The sequence below is a fragment of the Scomber japonicus genome, chromosome 2 (assembly GCF_027409825.1).
Source record: "Scomber japonicus isolate fScoJap1 chromosome 2, fScoJap1.pri, whole genome shotgun sequence".
Classification (NCBI taxonomy): Eukaryota; Metazoa; Chordata; class Actinopteri; order Scombriformes; family Scombridae; genus Scomber; species Scomber japonicus.
Window position 1 is genome coordinate 334,531 of NC_070579.1, and position 17,970 is coordinate 352,500.

Here is a 17,970-nt window from a genome sequence, read left to right on the forward strand (position 1 = left end):
GTGTTTGTGTGTTTCCTGTTGATTTGAACTTTGACCTAAAGGTGACAGTTTGTACAGGTGAGAGGAAGCAGAGGGGCTGATGGGATATGTAGTTCAACACTGAGAGAAAAGACGAGACCGCTGCTGCTTTGTTTTAATCATCAGATTTTATTACAACAATGATTGACAGGTGAGTCACAGGCTAACGGGCCAATCACAGGAGAGGTGGGAGGGGCCACAGTGTGCTGGTCACTCAGCTTTGGCTCTTTTCACAGCTCCTGGTAACCTGTCATGGAGCCTACACACACACACACACACACACACACACACACACACACACAGAATGATGATAAAGTCTCTCATTGATTTTCATTAAAGTTCAGTTTTCAGCTCTCCACTTGAACTCACTTCTGCAGCGTTTCCTCAACTCTGGACCGAATCTTCTCGATGTGCTGATCAATCTGTGCCTGAACACACACACACACACACACACACACACACACACACACACACACACACACACAGAGTCAGACGTGTGTTTCTGATATTTTGTCCACCTGATGGAGGTGAATGAGTACCTTTCTCTTCTGGTAGATGAGCGGTGTGGTGAAGAAGATGATGTCCGCTGCAGAGAGAGAGAGAGTTTACCGTTTACTGCTCATCAATCAATCAATCAATCAATCAATCAATCAATCAATCAATCAATCAATCAATCAATCAATCAGTCAATCAGTCAATCAATCAATCAATCAATCAGTCAATCAATCAATCAATCAATCAGTCAATCAGTCAATCAATCAATCAATCAATCAATCAATCAATCAATCAATCAGTCAATCAATCAATCAATCAATCAATCAATCAATCAGCTGATCCATCAATCAATCAATCAACTGAATCAATCAATCAGTTTAATTAATGAATCAATAAGAAGCAGACTCACCGAGGATGAGGATGGTGATGCCGTTAAAGATGGCTCCAACATACGTCATCACCCACATGACAGCAGCCAGCTGCAACACACACACTAACTGACTCACAGCCAGAGGAGGACACTACTAACCCTAACCCTAACCCACTACCTGAGTAAAAGTACAGATACTCAATACAAGTAAAAGTAGCTTAGTCAAAATATTACTTAAGTAAAAGTACTAAAGTATTTGCTTAAAGTAAAAGTACTTAAACATATCTCAGGAAATACAGGAAGTAGTTTTATTGTCAGTATACACTACACTGATGTGATTCTGCTCCAGACTGTTTATAGCTCAAACACATAAAGTCAAGAAGCCTCAGAACACATTTCAACACACCTAACCCCTACCTCAGACTCTAACCCCAACCATGAAACCCCCCCCCACCCTAACCCTAACCCCTACCTCAGACTCTAACCCCAACCATGAAACCCCCCCCCACCCTAACCCTAACCCCTACCTCAGACTCTAACCCCCAACCATGACCCCCCCCCCACCCTAACCCTAACCCCTACCTCAGACTCTAACCCCCAACCATGACCCCCCCCCCCCCCACCCTAACCCTAACCCCTACCTCAGACTCTAACCCCCAACCATGAAACCCTCCCCCCCACCCTAACCCAAACCCCTACCTTGGACTCTTTGATATGAATTATATAAAAAACATGAACAGAAAGTCAACTTAATCATTCTTCACTGCAACAGTTCTCGTATGTTTAAACTGTTTAAAAATGGCAACTATGATACTAAAGCACAATTATGTTTAAAATGTTCATCTGCAATTTAACAAACATTAAGCTAGCTAACATTAGTAGCTACTTTACCACGACATACTTTTTCAGGTTGGAAGATGAGTTTTTGTGATATAATTAGTTTGCGGTAAACTCAACAAACATTTAAACTGAAACTAACAATCATGGGTTTGAGATCAGGCCACGGGGGCTCGGTGGGAGTCTCTCCAGTTTCTTCCTCCATGTCTTCATATGGCAATACGTAGTTCAGGTACGGATATATGACTAAGACAAACCATACACAAATCAGCAGAAACAGTTTATTTATCAGCTGACGTGAGCTCAACAGTAGAGTAACGAGAGCATCAGTAGAAATGTAGTAAAAAGTACAATATCTGTCCTTCAAATGTAGTGAAAGTAAAATAATACTCAAGTTAAGTTCAGATACTCAAAAACTGTACTTAAGTAAATTTACTTCGTTACTGTCCACCACTGCTAACAGCACCCGCCATGCCCCCCCATGTCCCCCCATATACCCCCATACCCCGCCATGACCCCCCATACGCCCCATATACCCCCCCATACGCTGCATGTCCCCCATATGCCGCATGTCCCGCCACACCCTCCCATGACCCCCCCCATATCCCATGTGACCCAGGTTCTGTTCTACTGATCCACAGCCTCTGACTCAGGTTCTACACTATAACTCAGGTTCTACAGTATAACTCAGGTTCTGTTCTACTGATCCACAGCCGTAACATATCTGACCTTCAGAGAGTCCACCAGGTCCTCCACCAGCAGCAGCCTCCGGGTCTGACTGCTCAACCAGTTCACATGAACCAGACTCTGATCCGCCAGCATCCGGACCGACTCCGGGGACAGAGAGATGTCCCGGTCCAACAGAGACCTGGCAGGAGAACAGAAGACGGTTCTATGACTCGGGTTCTACTGTATGACTCAGGTTCTACAGTAGGACTGTGGTTCTACACTATAACTCAGGTTCTGTTCTATAACTCAGGTTCTACATTATAACTTAGCTTGTGTTCTATAACTCAGGTTCCACATTATAACTTAGCTTGTGTTCTATAACTCAGGTTCTACACTATATCTCAGGTTATCTTTGTGGTTCTACTCTATATCTCAGGTTCTGTGTGGTTCTACTCTGTATTTCAGGTTCTGTGTGGTAGTGTGTGGTTCTGTGTGGTTCTTACTTGAACGGGTGGCCTTCATCAGACTTCTGGACGGCCTGGATCACAGATTTATAAACCCTGCAGACAGGAAGCAGATCATTGTTAGGATGACATCTTTTGAGCCCCCCCCCCCCCCACCTGAAGGTGATGGTGATGCAGAAGAACCCCCCCCCCCATGGTGATGCAGAGGAACCCCCCCCGCCCCCCCCCCCCCACCTGAAGGTGATGGTGATGCAGAGGCAGGCCAGCAGCAGGTAGGACACCACACTGATGACGGACAGCGTTGCCACGGAGACCAGAATCAGCAGCGATAGGCCGAATGCTGCAGCAGATTTCTTTGGTTGTTTCCAGTGAACGAGCTGAACAGCTGCAAAGAGACAGAAGGACAGGTTCATACTGACCCCTACCGACACAGTAAGACCCCCCCCCCACAGTATGACTCCTCTACAGTATGACCCCTCTCCTACAGCATGACCCCTCTACAGTATGACCCCTCTACAGTATGACCCCTCCTACAGTATGACCCCTCTACAGTATGACCCCTCCTACAGTATGACCCCTCTACAGTATGACCCCTCTACAGTATGACCCCTCTCCTACAGCATGACCCCTCTACAGTATGACCCCTCCTACAGTATGACCCCTCCTACAGTATGACCCTCCTACAGTATGACCCTCCTACAGTAAGACCCCTCCTACAGTATGACCCCTCTACAGTATGACCCCTCCTACAGTATGACCCCTCCTACAGTATGACCCCTCTACAGTATGACCCTCCTACAGTATGACCCCTCCTACAGTATGACCCCTCTACAGTATGACCCCTCCTACAGTATGACCCTCCTACAGTATGACCCCTCCTACAGTATGACCCCTCCTACAGTATGACCCCTCTACAGTATGACCCCTCCTACAGTATGACCCCTCCTACAGTATGACCCCTCCTACAGTATGACCCCTCTACAGTATGACCCCCTCCTACAGTATGACCCCTCCTACAGTATGACCCCTCTACAGTATGACCCTCCTACAGTATGACCCCTCCTACATTATGACCCCTCTACAGTATGACCCCTCTACAGTATGACCCCTCCTACAGTATGACCCCTCTACAGTATGACCCCTCTACAGTATGACCCCTCCTACAGTATGACCCCTCCTACAGTATGACCCCTCTACAGTATGACCCCTCCTACAGTATGACCCCTCCTACAGTATGACCCCTCCTACAGTATGACCCCTCTACAGTATGACCCCTCCTACAGTATGACCCCTCCTACAGTATGACCCCTCTACAGTATGACCCCTCTACAGTATGACCCCTCCTACAGTATGACCCCTCTACAGTATGACCCCTCTACAGTATGACCCCTCTACAGTATGACCCCTCCTACAGTATGACCCCTCCTACAGTATGACCCCTCCCACAGTATGACCCCTCCTACAGTATGACCCCTCCTACAGTATGACCCCTCCCACAGTATGACCCTCCTACAGTATGACCCCTCCTACAGTATGACCCCTCTACAGTATGACCCCTCCTACAGTATGACCCCTCCTACAGTATGACCCCTCTACAGTATGACCCTCCTACAGTATGACCCCTCTACAGTATGACCCTCCTACAGTATGACCCCTCCTACAGTATAACCCCTCTACAGTATGACCCCTCCTACAGTATGACCCCTCCTACAGTATGACCCTCCTACAGTATGACCCCTCCTACAGTATGACCCTCCTACAGTATGACCCCTCTACAGTATGACCCTCCTACAGTATGACCCCTCCTACAGTATGACCCCTCCTACAGTATGACCCTCCTACAGTATGACCCCTCCTACAGTATGACCCCTCTACAGTATGACCCCTCCTACAGTATGACCCTTCTACAGTATGACCCCTCTACAGTATGACCCCTCCTACAGTATGACCCCTCTACAGTATGACCCTCCTACAGTATGACCCCTCCTACAGTATGACCCCTCCTACAGTATGACCCCTCCTACAGTATGACCCCTCCTACAGTATGACCCCTCTACAGTATGACCCCTCCTACAGTATGACCCCTCTACAGTATGACCCCTCTACAGTATGACCCCTCTACAGTATGACCCCTCCTACAGTATGACCCCTCTACAGTATGACCCCTCTACAGTATGACCCCTCCTACAGTATGACCCTCCTACAGTATGACCCCTCCTACAGTATGACCCTACTACAGTATGACCCCTCCTACAGTATGACCCCTCCTACAGTATGACCCCTCTACAGTATGACCCCTCCTACAGTATGACCCCTCTACAGTATGACCCCTCCTACAGTATGACCCTCCTACAGTATGACCCCTCTACAGTATGACCCTCCTACAGTATGACCCCTCCTACAGTATGACCCCTCCTACAGTATGACCCCTCCTACAGTATGACCCTCCTACAGTATGACCCCTCCTACAGTATGACCCCTCTACAGTATGACCCTACTACAGTATGACCCCTCCTACAGTATGACCCCTCCTACAGTATGACCCCTCCTACAGTATGACCCTCCTACAGTATGACCCCTCTACAGTATGACCCTCCTACAGTATGACCCCTCCTACAGTATGACCCCTCCTACAGTATGACCCTCCTACAGTATGACCCCTCCTACAGTATGACCCCTCTACAGTATGACCCCTCCTACAGTATGACCCTTCTACAGTATGACCCCTCCTACAGTATGACCCCTCTACAGTATGACCCCTCTACAGTATGACCCCTCCTACAGTATGACCCCTCCTACAGTATGACCCCTCTACAGTATGACCCCTCTATAGTATGACCCCTCTACAGTATGACCCTCCTACAGTATGACCCTCCTACAGTATGACCCCTCCTACAGTATGACCCCTCTACAGTATGACCCCCCCACAGTAAGACCCCTCCTACAGTATGACCCCTCTACAGTATGACCCCTCCTACAGTATGACCCCTCTACAGTATGACCCCTCATATAGTATGACCCCTCTACAGTATGACCCCTCCTACAGTATGACCCTCCTACAGTATGACCCCTCCTACAGTATGACCCCTCTACAGTATGACCCCTCTACAGTATGACCCCTCCTACAGTATGACCCCTCTACAGTATGACCCTCCTACAGTATGACCCCTCTACAGTATGACCCCTCTACAGTATGACCCCTCCTACAGTATGACCCTCCTACAGTATGACCCCTCTACAGTATGACCCCTCTACAGTATGACCCCTCCTACAGTATGACCCCTCCTACAGTATGACCCCTCCTACAGTATGACCCTCCTACAGTATGACCCCTCTACAGTATGACCCTCCTACAGTATGACCCCTCCTACAGTATGACCCCTCCTACAGTATGACCCCTCCTACAGTATGACCCTCCTACAGTATGACCCCTCTACAGTATGACCCCTCCTACAGTATGACCCTCCTACAGTATGACCCCTCCTACAGTATGACCCCTCCTACAGTATGACCCCTCCTACAGTATGACCCTCCTACAGTATGACCCCTCTACAGTATGACCCCTCTACAGTATGACCCCTCCTACAGTATGACCCTCCTACAGTATGACCCCTCCTACAGTATGACCCTCCTACAGTATGACCCCTCTACAGTATGACCCCTCCTACAGTATGACCCCTCCTACAGTATGACCCCTCCTACAGTATGACCCCTCCTACAGTATGACCCCTCTACAGTATGACCCTCCTACAGTATGACCCCTCCTACAGTATGACCCTCCTACAGTATGACCCCTCTACAGTATGACCCTCCTACAGTATGACCCCTCCTACAGTATGACCCCTCTACAGTATGACCCCTCTACAGTATGACCCCTCTACAGTATGACCCTCCTACAGTATGACCCTCCTACAGTATGACCCCTCTACAGTATGACCCCTCTATAGTATGACCCCTCCTACAGTATGACCCCTCCTACAGTATGACCCCTCTACAGTATGACCCCTCTATAGTATGACCCCTCCTACAGTATGACCCCTCTACAGTATGACCCCTCTACAGTATGACCCCTCCTACAGTATGACCCCTCCTACAGTATGACCCCTCCTACAGTATGACCCCTCTACAGTATGACCCCTCTATAGTATGACCCCTCCCCCTCCTACAGTATGACCCTCCTACAGTATGACCCCTCCTACAGTATGACCCTCCTACAGTATGACCCCTCCTACAGTATGACCCCTCCTACAGTATGACCCCTCCTACAGTATGACCCCTCTACAGTATGACCCCTCTACAGTATGACCCCTCCTACAGTATGACCCCTCCTACAGTATGACCCCTCCTACAGTATGACCCCTCCTACAGTAAGACCCCTCTACAGTATGACCCTCCTACAGTATGACCCCTCCTACAGTATGACCCTCCTACAGTATGACCCCTCCTACAGTATGACCCCTCCTACAGTATGACCCCTCCTACAGTATGACCCCTCTACAGTATGACCCCTCTACAGTATGACCCCTCCTACAGTATGACCCCTCCTACAGTATGACCCCTCCTACAGTATGACCCCTCTACAGTATGACCCTCCCACAGTATGACCCCTCTACAGTATGACCCCTCCTACAGTATGACCCCTTCTACAGTATGACCCCTCCTACAGTATGACCCTCCTACAGTATGACCCCTCTACAGTATGACCCCTCCTACAGTATGACCCCTCTACAGTATGACCCCTCTACAGTATGACCCCTCTACAGTATGACCCCTCTACAGTATGACCCCTCCTACAGTATGACCCCTCTACAGTATGACCCCTCTACAGTATGACCCCTCCTACAGTATGACCCTCGTACAGTATGACCCCTCCTACAGTATGACCCCTCTACAGTATGACCCCTCCTACAGTATGACCCCTCCTACAGTATGACCCCTCTACAGTATGACCCCTCTATAGTATGACCCCTCCTACAGTATGACCCTCCTACAGTATGACCCCTCTACAGTATGACCCCTCCGACAGTATGACCCTCCTACAGTATGACCCCTCCTACAGTATGACCCCTCTACAGTATGACCCCTCCTACAGTATGACCCCTCTACAGTATGACCCCTCCTACAGTATGACCCCTCCTACAGTATGACCCCTCCTACAGTATGACCCCTCCTACAGTATGACCCTCCTACAGTATGACCCCCTCTACAGTATGACCCCTCCTACAGTATGACCCCTCCTACAGTATGACCCCTCCTACAGTATGACCCCTCCTACAGTATGACCCTCCTACAGTATGACCCTCCTACAGTATGACCCTCCTACAGTATGACCCCTCTACAGTATGACCCCTCCTACAGTATGACCCCTCTACAGTATGACCCCCCCCTCCTACAGTATGACCCCTCCTACAGTATGACCCCTCCTACAGTATGACCCCTCTACAGTATGACCCTCCTACAGTATGACCCCTCTACAGTATGACCCCCCCCTCCTACAGTATGACCCCTCCTACAGTATGACCCCTCTACAGTATGACCCCTCTACAGTATGACCCCCCTACAGTATGACCCCTCTACAGTATGACCCTCCTACAGTATGACCCTCCCACAGTATGACCCCTCCTACAGTATGACCCTCCTACAGTATGACCCTTCTACAGTATGACCCCTCTACAGTATGACCCCTCCTACAGTGTGACCCCTCTACAGTATGACCCCTCCTACAGTTTGACCCCATCTACAGTATGACCCCTCCTACAGTATGACCCCTCTACAGTATGACCCCTCTACAGTATGACCCCTCTACAGTATGACCCCTCTACAGTAAGACCCTCCTACAATATGACCCTCCTACAGTAAGACCCTCCTACAGTATGACCCCTCCTACAGTATGACCCTCCTACAGTATGACCCCTCTACAGTATGACCCCTCCTACAGTATGACCCCTCTACAGTATGACCCCTCCTACAGTATGACCCCTCCTACAGTATGACCCCTCCTACAGTATGACCCCTCTACAGTATGACCCCTCCTACAGTATGACCCTCCTACAGTAAGACCCTCCTACAGTGTGACCCCTCCTACAGTATGACCCTCCTACAGTAAGACCCTCCTACAGTATGACCCCTCTACAGTATGACCCCTCTACAGTATGACCCTCCTACAGTATGACCCTCCTACAGTATGACCCTCCTACAGTAAGACCCTCCTACAGTGTGACCCCTCCTACAGTATGACCCTCCTACAGTAAGACCCTCCTACAGTATGACCCCTCTACAGTATGACCCCTCCTACAGTATGACCCTCCTACAGTATGACCCCTCTACAGTATGACCCTCCCACAGTATGACCCCTCCTACAGTATGACCCCTCCTACAGTATGACCCCCCTACAGTATGACCCCTCTACAGTATGACCCCTCTACAGTATGACCCCTCTACAGTATGACCCTACTACAGTATGACCCTCCTACAGTATGACCCCTCCTACATTATGACCCCTCCTACAGTATGACCCTCCTACAGTATGACCCCTCCTACAGTATGACCCCTCCTACAGTATGACCCCTCTACAGTATGACCCCTCTACAGTATGACCCCTCCTACAGTATGACCCCTCTACAGTATGACCCTCCTACAGTATGACCCCTCCTACAGTATGACCCTCCTACAGTATGACCCCTCCTACAGTATGACCCCTCCTACAGTATGACCCCTCTACAGTATGACCCCTCTACAGTATGACCCCTCCTACAGTATGACCCCTCTACAGTATGACCCTCCTACAGTATGACCCCATCTACAGTATGACCCCTCTACAGTATGACCCCTCTACAGTATGACCCCTCTACAGTATGACCCCTCCTACAGTATGACCCTCCTACAGTATGACCCTCCTACAGTATGACCCTCCTACAGTATGACCCCTCCTACAGTATGACCCCTCCTACAGTATGACCCTCCTACAGTTTGACCCTCCTACAGTTTGACCCCTCCTACAGTATGACCCCTCTACGGTATGACCCCTCTACAGTATGACCCCTCTACGGTATGACCCCTCCTACAGTATGACCCCTCCTACAGTATGACCCTCCTACAGTTTGACCCTCCTACAGTTTGACCCCTCCTACAGTATGACCCCTCTACGGTATGACCCCTCTACAGTATGACCCCTCCTACAGTATGACCCCTCCTACAGTATGACCCCTCTACAGTATGACCCCTCCTACAGTATGACCCCCCCTCCTACAGTATGACCCCTCTACAGTATGACCCCTCCTACAGTATGACCCCTCTACAGTATGACCCTCCTACAGTATGACCCTCCTACAGTATGACCCCTCCTACAGTATGACCCCTCCTACAGTAAGACCCCTCCCCCTCCTACAGTATGACCCCCTCTACAGTATGACCCCTCTACAGTATGACCCCTCTACAGTATGACCCCTCCTACAGTATGACCCCTCTACAGTATGACTCCTCTACAGTATGACCCTCCTACAGTATGACCCTCCTACAGTATGACCCCTCCTACAGTATGACCCCTCTACAGTATGACCCCTCTACAGTATGACCCCTCCTACAGTATGACCCCTCTACAGTATGACCCTCCTACAGTATGACCCCTCCTACAGTATGACCCCTCTACAGTATGACCCTCCTACAGTATGACCCCTCTACAGTATGACCCCTCTACAGTATGACCCCTCCTACAGTATGACCCCTCTACAGTATGACCCCTCTACAGTATGACCCCTCCTACAGTATGACCCCTCCTACAGTATGACCCCTCTACAGTATGACCCTCCTACAGTATGACCCCTCCTACAGTATGACCCCTCTACAGTATGACCCTCCTACAGTATGACCCCTCTACAGTATGACCCCTCTACAGTATGACCCCTCCTACAGTATGACCCCTCTACAGTATGACCCCTCTACAGTATGACCCCTCCTACAGTATGACCCCTCCTACAGTATGACCCCTCTACAGTATGACCCCTCTACAGTATGACCCCTCCTACAGTATGACCCCTCTACAGTATGACCCTCCTACAGTATGACCCCTCCTACAGTATGACCCCTCTACAGTATGACCCCTCCCCCTCTACAGTATGACCCCTTTACAGTATGACCCTCCTACAGTATGACCCCTCCTACAGTATGACCCCTCTACAGTATGACCCCTCCCCCTCTACAGTATGACCCCTCTACAGTATGACCCTCCTACAGTATGACCCCTCTACAGTATGACCCCTCCTACAGTATGACCCCTCTACAGTATGACCCCTCTACAGTATGACCCCTCTACAGTATGACCCCTCTACAGTATGACCCCTCCTACAGTATGACCCCTCCTACAGTATGACCCCTCTACAGTATGACCCCTCTACAGTATGACCCCTCTACAGTATGACCCCTCTACAGTATGACCCTCCTACAGTATGACCCCTCTACAGTATGACCCCTCTACAGTTTGACCCTCCTACAGTATGACCCCTCTACAGTATGACCCCTCCTACAGTATGACCCCTCCTACAGTATGACCCCTCCTACAGTATGACCCCTCTACAGTAAGACCCTCCTACAGTATGACCCTCCTACAGTATGACCCCTCTACAGTATGACCCCTCTACAGTATGACCCCTCTACAGTATGACCCTGCTACAGTATGACCCCTCTACAGTATGACCCCTCCTACAGTATGACCCCTCCTACAGTATGACCCCTCCTACAGTATGACCCCTCCTACAGTATGACCCCTCCTACAGTATGACCCCTCTACAGTATGACCCCTCCTACAATATGACCCCCCTACAGTATGACCCCTCCTACAGTATGACCCCTCCTACAATATGACCCTCCTACAGTATGACCCTCCTACAGTATGACCCCTCCTATAGTATGACCCTCCCTACAGTATGACCCCCCCTACAGTATGACCCTCCTACAGTATGACCCCCCCTACAGTATGACCCCTCCTACAGTATGACCCCTCCTACAGTATGACCCTCCTACAGTATGACCCCTCTACAGTATGACCCCTCTACAGTATGACCCTCCTACAGTATGACCCTCCTACAGTATGACCCTCCTACAGTATGACCCCTCTACAGTATGACCCCTCTACAGTATGACCCCTCTACAGTATGACCCCTCTACAGTATGACCCCTCCTACAGTATGACCCCTCTACAGTATGACCCTCCTACAGTATGACCCCTCTACAGTATGACCCCTCTACAGTATGACCCCTCCTACAGTATGACCCCTCTACAGTATGACCCCTCTACAGTATGACCCCTCCTACAGTATGACCCCTCCTACAGTATGACCCCTCTACAGTATGACCCTCCTACAGTATGACCCCTCCTACAGTATGACCCCTCTACAGTATGACCCTCCTACAGTATGACCCCTCTACAGTATGACCCCTCTACAGTATGACCCCTCCTACAGTATGACCCCTCTACAGTATGACCCCTCTACAGTATGACCCCTCCTACAGTATGACCCCTCCTACAGTATGACCCCTCTACAGTATGACCCCTCTACAGTATGACCCCTCCTACAGTATGACCCCTCTACAGTATGACCCTCCTACAGTATGACCCCTCCTACAGTATGACCCCTCTACAGTATGACCCCTCCCCCTCTACAGTATGACCCCTTTACAGTATGACCCTCCTACAGTATGACCCCTCCTACAGTATGACCCCTCCTACAGTATGACCCCTCCTACAGTATGACCCCTCTACAGTATGACCCCTCTACAGTATGACCCCTCCTACAGTATGACCCCTCCTACAGTATGACCCTCCTACAGTATGACCCCTCCTACAGTATGACCCCTCCTACAGTATGACCCTCCTACAGTATGACCCCTCTACAGTATGACCCCTCCTACAGTATGACCCCTCCTACAGTATGACCCCTCCTACAGTATGACCCCCTCCTACAGTATGACCCCTCTACAGCATGACCCCTCTACAGTATGACCCTCCTACAGTATGACCCTCCTACAGTATGACCCCTCCTACAGTATGACCCTCCTACAGTATGACCCTCCTACAGTATGACCCCTCCTACAGTATGACCCCTCCTACAGTATGACCCTCCTACAGTATGACCCTCCTACAGTATGACCCCTCCTACAGTATGACCCCTCTACAGTATGACCCTCCTACAGTATGACCCCTCCTACAGTATGACCCTCCTACAGTATGACCCTCTACAGTATGACCCCTCCTACAGTATGACCCCTCTACAGTATGACCCTCCTACAGTATGACCCCTCTACAGTATGACCCCTCCTACAGTATGACCCCTCCTACAGTATGACCCCTCCTACAGTATGACCCCTCCTACAGTATGACCCCCTCCTACAGTATGACCCCCTCCTACAGTATGACCCCCTCCTACAGTATGACCCCTCTACAGTATGACCCCTCCTACAGTATGACCCCTCCTACAGTATGACCCCCTCCTACAGTATGACCCCTCTACAGTATGACCCCTCCTACAGTATGACCCCTCCTACAGTATGACCCCTCTACAGTATGACCCCTCTACAGTATGACCCCTCCCACAGTATGACCCCTCCTAAAGTATGACCCCTCTACAGTATGACCCCTCTACAGTATGACCCTCCTACAGTATGACCCTCCTACAGTATGACCCTCCTACAGTATGACCCCTCTACAGTATGACCCCCTCTACAGTATGACCCTCCTACAGTATGACCCCTCTACAGTATGACCCCTCCTACAGTATGACCCCTCTACAGTATGACCCCTCTACAGTATGACCCCTCTACAGTATGACCCCTCTTACAGTATGACCCCTCCTACAGTATGACCCCTCTACAGTATGACCCCTCCTACAGTATGACCCCTCTACAGTATGACCCCTCTACAGTATGACCCCTCTACAGTATGACCCCTCCTACAGTACGACCCCTCCTACAGTATGACCCCTCTATAGTATGACCCCTCCTACAGTATGACCCCTCCTACAGTATGACCCCTCCTATAGTATGACCCCTCTACAGTATGACCCCTCTACAGTATGACCCCTCCTACAGTATGACCCCTCCTACAGTATGACCCTCCTACAGTATGACCCTCCTACAGTTTGACCCCTCTACAGTATGACCCCCCACAGTATGACCCTCCTACAGTATGACCCCTCCTACAGTATGACCCTCCTACAGTATGACCCCTCCTACAGTATGACCCCTCTACAGTATGACCCCTCTACAGTATGACCCCTCCTACAGTATGACCTCTCCTACAGTATGACCCCTCTACAGTAAGACCCTCCTACAGTATGACCCCTCTACAGTATGACCCCTCTACAGTATGACCCCTCCTACAGTATGACCCCTCTACAGTATGACCCCTCCTACAGTATGACCCCTCCTATAGTATGACCCCTCTACAGTATGACCCCCTCTACAGTATGACCCCTCCTACAGTATGACCCCTCTACAGTATGACCCCTCCTACAGTATGACCCTCCTACAGTATGACCCTCCTACAGTATGACCCCTCTACAGTATGACCCCTCCTACAGTATGACCCCTCTACAGTATGACCCTCCTACAGTATGACCCCTCCTACAGTATGACCCCTCTACAGTATGACCCCTCCTACAGTATGACCCCTCTACAGTATGACCCCTCTACAGTATGACCCTCCTACAGTATGACCCCTCCTACAGTATGACCCCTCTACAGCCTCCTACAGTATGACCCCTCTACAGTATGACCCCTCTACAATATGACCCCTCCTACAGTATGACCCTCCTACAGTATGACCCCTCCTACAGTAAGACCCTCCTACAATATGACCCCTCTACAGTATGACCCCTCCTACAGTATGACCCTCCTACAGTATGACCCCTCTACAGTATGACCCCTCTACAGTATGACCCTCCTACAGTATGACCCCTCCTACAGTATGACCCTCCTACAGTATGACCCCTCTACAATATGACCCCTCCTACAGTATGACCCCTCCTACAGTATGACCCCTCTACAGTATGACCCCTCCTACAGTATGACCCCTCCTTGAGTATGACCCCTCCTTGAGTATGACCCCTCCTACAGTATGACCCCTCCTACAGTATGACCCCTCCTACAGTATGACCCCTCCTACAGTATGACCCCTCCTACAGTAAGACCCCTCTACAGTATGACCCCTCCTACAGTATGACCCCTCTACAGTATGACCCTCCTACAGTATGACCCCTCTACAGTATGACCCCTCCTACAGTATGACCCCTCTACAGTATGACCCCTCTACAGTATGACCCCTCTACAGTATGACCCCTCTACAGTATGACCCTAAAGCATGACCCCTCCTACAGTATGACCCCTCCTACAGTATGACCCCTCCTACAGTATGACCCCTCCTACAGTATGAGCCTCCTACAGTATGAGCCTCCTACAGTATGACCCCTCCTACAGTATGACCCTCCTACAGTGCGACCCCTCCTACGGTATGACCCCTCTACAGTATGACCCCTCTACAGTATGACCCCTACCACAGTATGACCCCTCCTACAGTATGACCCCTCCTACAGTGCGACCCCTCTACGGTATGACCCTCCTACATTATGACCCCTCTACAGTACGACCCCTCCCACAGTATGACCCTCCTACATTATGACCCCTCTACAGTATGACCCCTCCTACATTATGACCCCTCTACAGTATGACCCCTCTACAGTATGACCCCTCCTACAGTATGACCCCTCCTACAGTATGACCCTCCTACAGTATGACCCTCCTACAGTATGACCCTCCTACAGTATGACCCCTCTACAGTATGACCCCTCTACAGTATGACCCCTCTACAGTATGACCCCTCCTATAGTATGACCCCTCCTACAGTATGACCCCTCCTACAGTATGAGCCTCCTACAGTATGACCCTCCTACAGTATGACCCCTCTACAGTATGACCCCTCCTACAGTATGACCCTCCTACAGTATGACCCCTCAACAGTATGACCCCTCCTACAGTATGACCCCTCTACAGTATGACCCCTCTACAGTATGACCCCTCTACAGTATGACCCCTCCTACAGTATGACCCCTCTACAGTATGACCCCTCCTACAGTATGACCCCTCCTACAGTATGACCCCTCTACAGTATGACCCCTCCTACAGTATGACCCCTCTACAGTGTGACCCCTCTACAGTATGACCCCTCCTACAGTATGACCCCTCTACAGTATGACCCTCCTACAGTATGACCCCTCCTACAGTATGACCCCTCCTACAGTATGACCCCTCCTACAGTATGACCCCTCTACAGTATGACCCCTCCTACAGTATGACCCCTTTACAGTATGACCCTCCTACAGTATGACCCCTCCTATAGTATGACCCCTCCTACAGTATGACCCCTCTACAGTATGACCCCTCCTACAGTATGACCCTCCTACAGTATGACCCCTCTACAGTATGACCCCTCTACAGTATGACCCCTCTACAGTATGACCCCTCTACAGTATGACCCCTCTACGGTATGACCCCTCCTACAGTATGACCCCTCCTACAGTATGACCCCTCCTACAGTATGACCCCTCTACAGTATGACCCCTCTACAGTATGACCCCCCTACAGTATGACCCCTCCTACAGTATGACCCTCCTACAGTATGACCCCTCTACAGTATGACCCCTCCTACAGTATGACCCTCCTATAGTATGACCCCTCCTACAGTATGACCCCTTTCCTTCCTCCATGCCTTCTTTCCTCCCTTCCTCTTTTCCTTTCTCCCTCCCTCGTTCCTTATTTCCTCCGTCCTTCCTTTCCTTCCTTCCATCTGTCCTTCCTCCCTCCCTCCTTCTCTCCTCCCTTCCTTCTTTCCTTCCTGTCCTTCCTTCCATCCTTCCTCCCTCCCTCCTTCTCTCCTCCCTTCCTTCTTTCCTTCCTCCATCCCCCTTTCTTCTTCCTTCATTCCTTCCTTCTTTCTTCCCTTCCTCCCTCCCTCCTTCTCTTTCTTTCCTCCCTCCTACCTTCCTTCCCTTCCTTCCTTCCATCTGTCCTTCCTCTCTCCCTCTTTCTCTCTTCCCTTCCTTCTTTCCTTCCTCCATCCCCCTTTCTTCTTTCTTCCCTTCCTCCCTCCCCCCTTCTCTCTTTCTTTCCTCCCTCCTACCTACCTTCCTTCCTTCCTTCCATCTGTCCTTCCTCCCTCTGTCCTTCTCTCCTCCCTTCCTTCTTTCCTTCCTCTGTCCCTCCCTCCTTCTCTCTTTCTTTCCTCCCCCCTACCTTCCTTCCTTCTTTCCTCCTTCCTTCCTTCCTCCCTCTCTCCTTCTCTCCTCCCTTCCTTCTTTCCTTCCTCTGTCCTTCCTTCCTTCCATCTGTCCTTCCTCCCTCCCTCCTTCCATCTGTCCTTCCTCCCTCCCTCCTTCTCTCCTCCCTTCCTTCTTTCCTTCCTCCATCCCCCTTTCTTCTTCCTACCTTCCTTCTTTCCTTCCTCCATCCCTCCTTCTCTCTTTCTTTCCTCCGCCTACCTTCCTTCCTTCTTTCTTCCCTTCCTCCCTCCCTCCTTCTCTCTTTCTTTCCTCCCCCTACCTTCCTTCCTTCTTTCCTCCCTCCTACCTACCTTCCTTCCTTCCTTCCATCTGTCCTTCCTCCCTCTGTCCTTCTCTCCTCCCTTCCTTCTTTCCTTCCTCTGTCCCTCCCTCCTTCTCTCTTTCTTTCCTCCCCCCTACCTTCCTTCCTTTCCTTCCTTCTTTCCTCCTTCCTTCCTTCCTTCCTCTGTCCTTCCTTCCTTCCATTTGTCCTTCCTCCCCCCTACCTTCCTTCCTTCTTTCCTCCGTCCTTCCTTCCTTCCTTTCCTTCCTTCCATCCATCCTTCTTTCCTTCCTCCCTTCCTTTCAATGAGTGTCCTATAAAGGGTTAACTCTTCTTTCTATTGAAGCTCAACATGAGAAGTTGTAAATATTAAAGAATAAGACGTTAGAGCACTGAGAGAGTCATCCCCCTTTCTTCTTCCTTCCTTCCTTCCTCCCTCCTTCTCTCTTTCTTTCCTGAGAGAGTCATCCCCCTTTCTTCTTCCTTCCTTCCTTCCTCCCTCCCTCCTTCTCTCTTTCTTTCCTGAGA

The 17,970-nt window shown here is 50.2% G+C and overlaps 1 protein-coding gene across 1 annotated transcript; it reads right to left on the bottom strand.

The window, feature by feature from the left end:
• Nucleotides 1-228: 228 nt before the first annotated feature.
• On the bottom strand, nucleotides 229-3,266 carry LOC128375659 (reticulon-3-B-like). The gene is made up of 7 exons (XM_053336056.1): nucleotides 3,088-3,266; nucleotides 2,893-2,949; nucleotides 2,450-2,588; nucleotides 923-992; nucleotides 558-604; nucleotides 388-446; nucleotides 229-277 (listed from the first exon to the last, which is right to left on the bottom strand). The coding sequence occupies exons 1-7, from the start codon at nucleotides 3,264-3,266 to the stop codon at nucleotides 229-231; spliced, it is 600 nt and encodes a 199-aa protein (XP_053192031.1).
• Between the last annotated feature and the right edge of the window lie 14,704 nt (nucleotides 3,267-17,970).

Coding starts and splice junctions, on each gene's coding strand:
- LOC128375659 (XM_053336056.1), bottom strand. CDS start 3,266: ATGAACCTGTCCTTCTGTCTCTTTGCAGCTGTTCAGCTCGTTCACTGG. Junction 2,950..3,087: donor TGCATCACCATCACCTTCAG/GTGGGGGGGGGG, acceptor TCCTGTCTGCAG/GGTTTATAAATCTGTGATCC. Junction 605..922: donor CATCACCATCCTCATCCTCG/GTGAGTCTGCTT, acceptor CTCTCTCTGCAG/CGGACATCATCTTCTTCACC.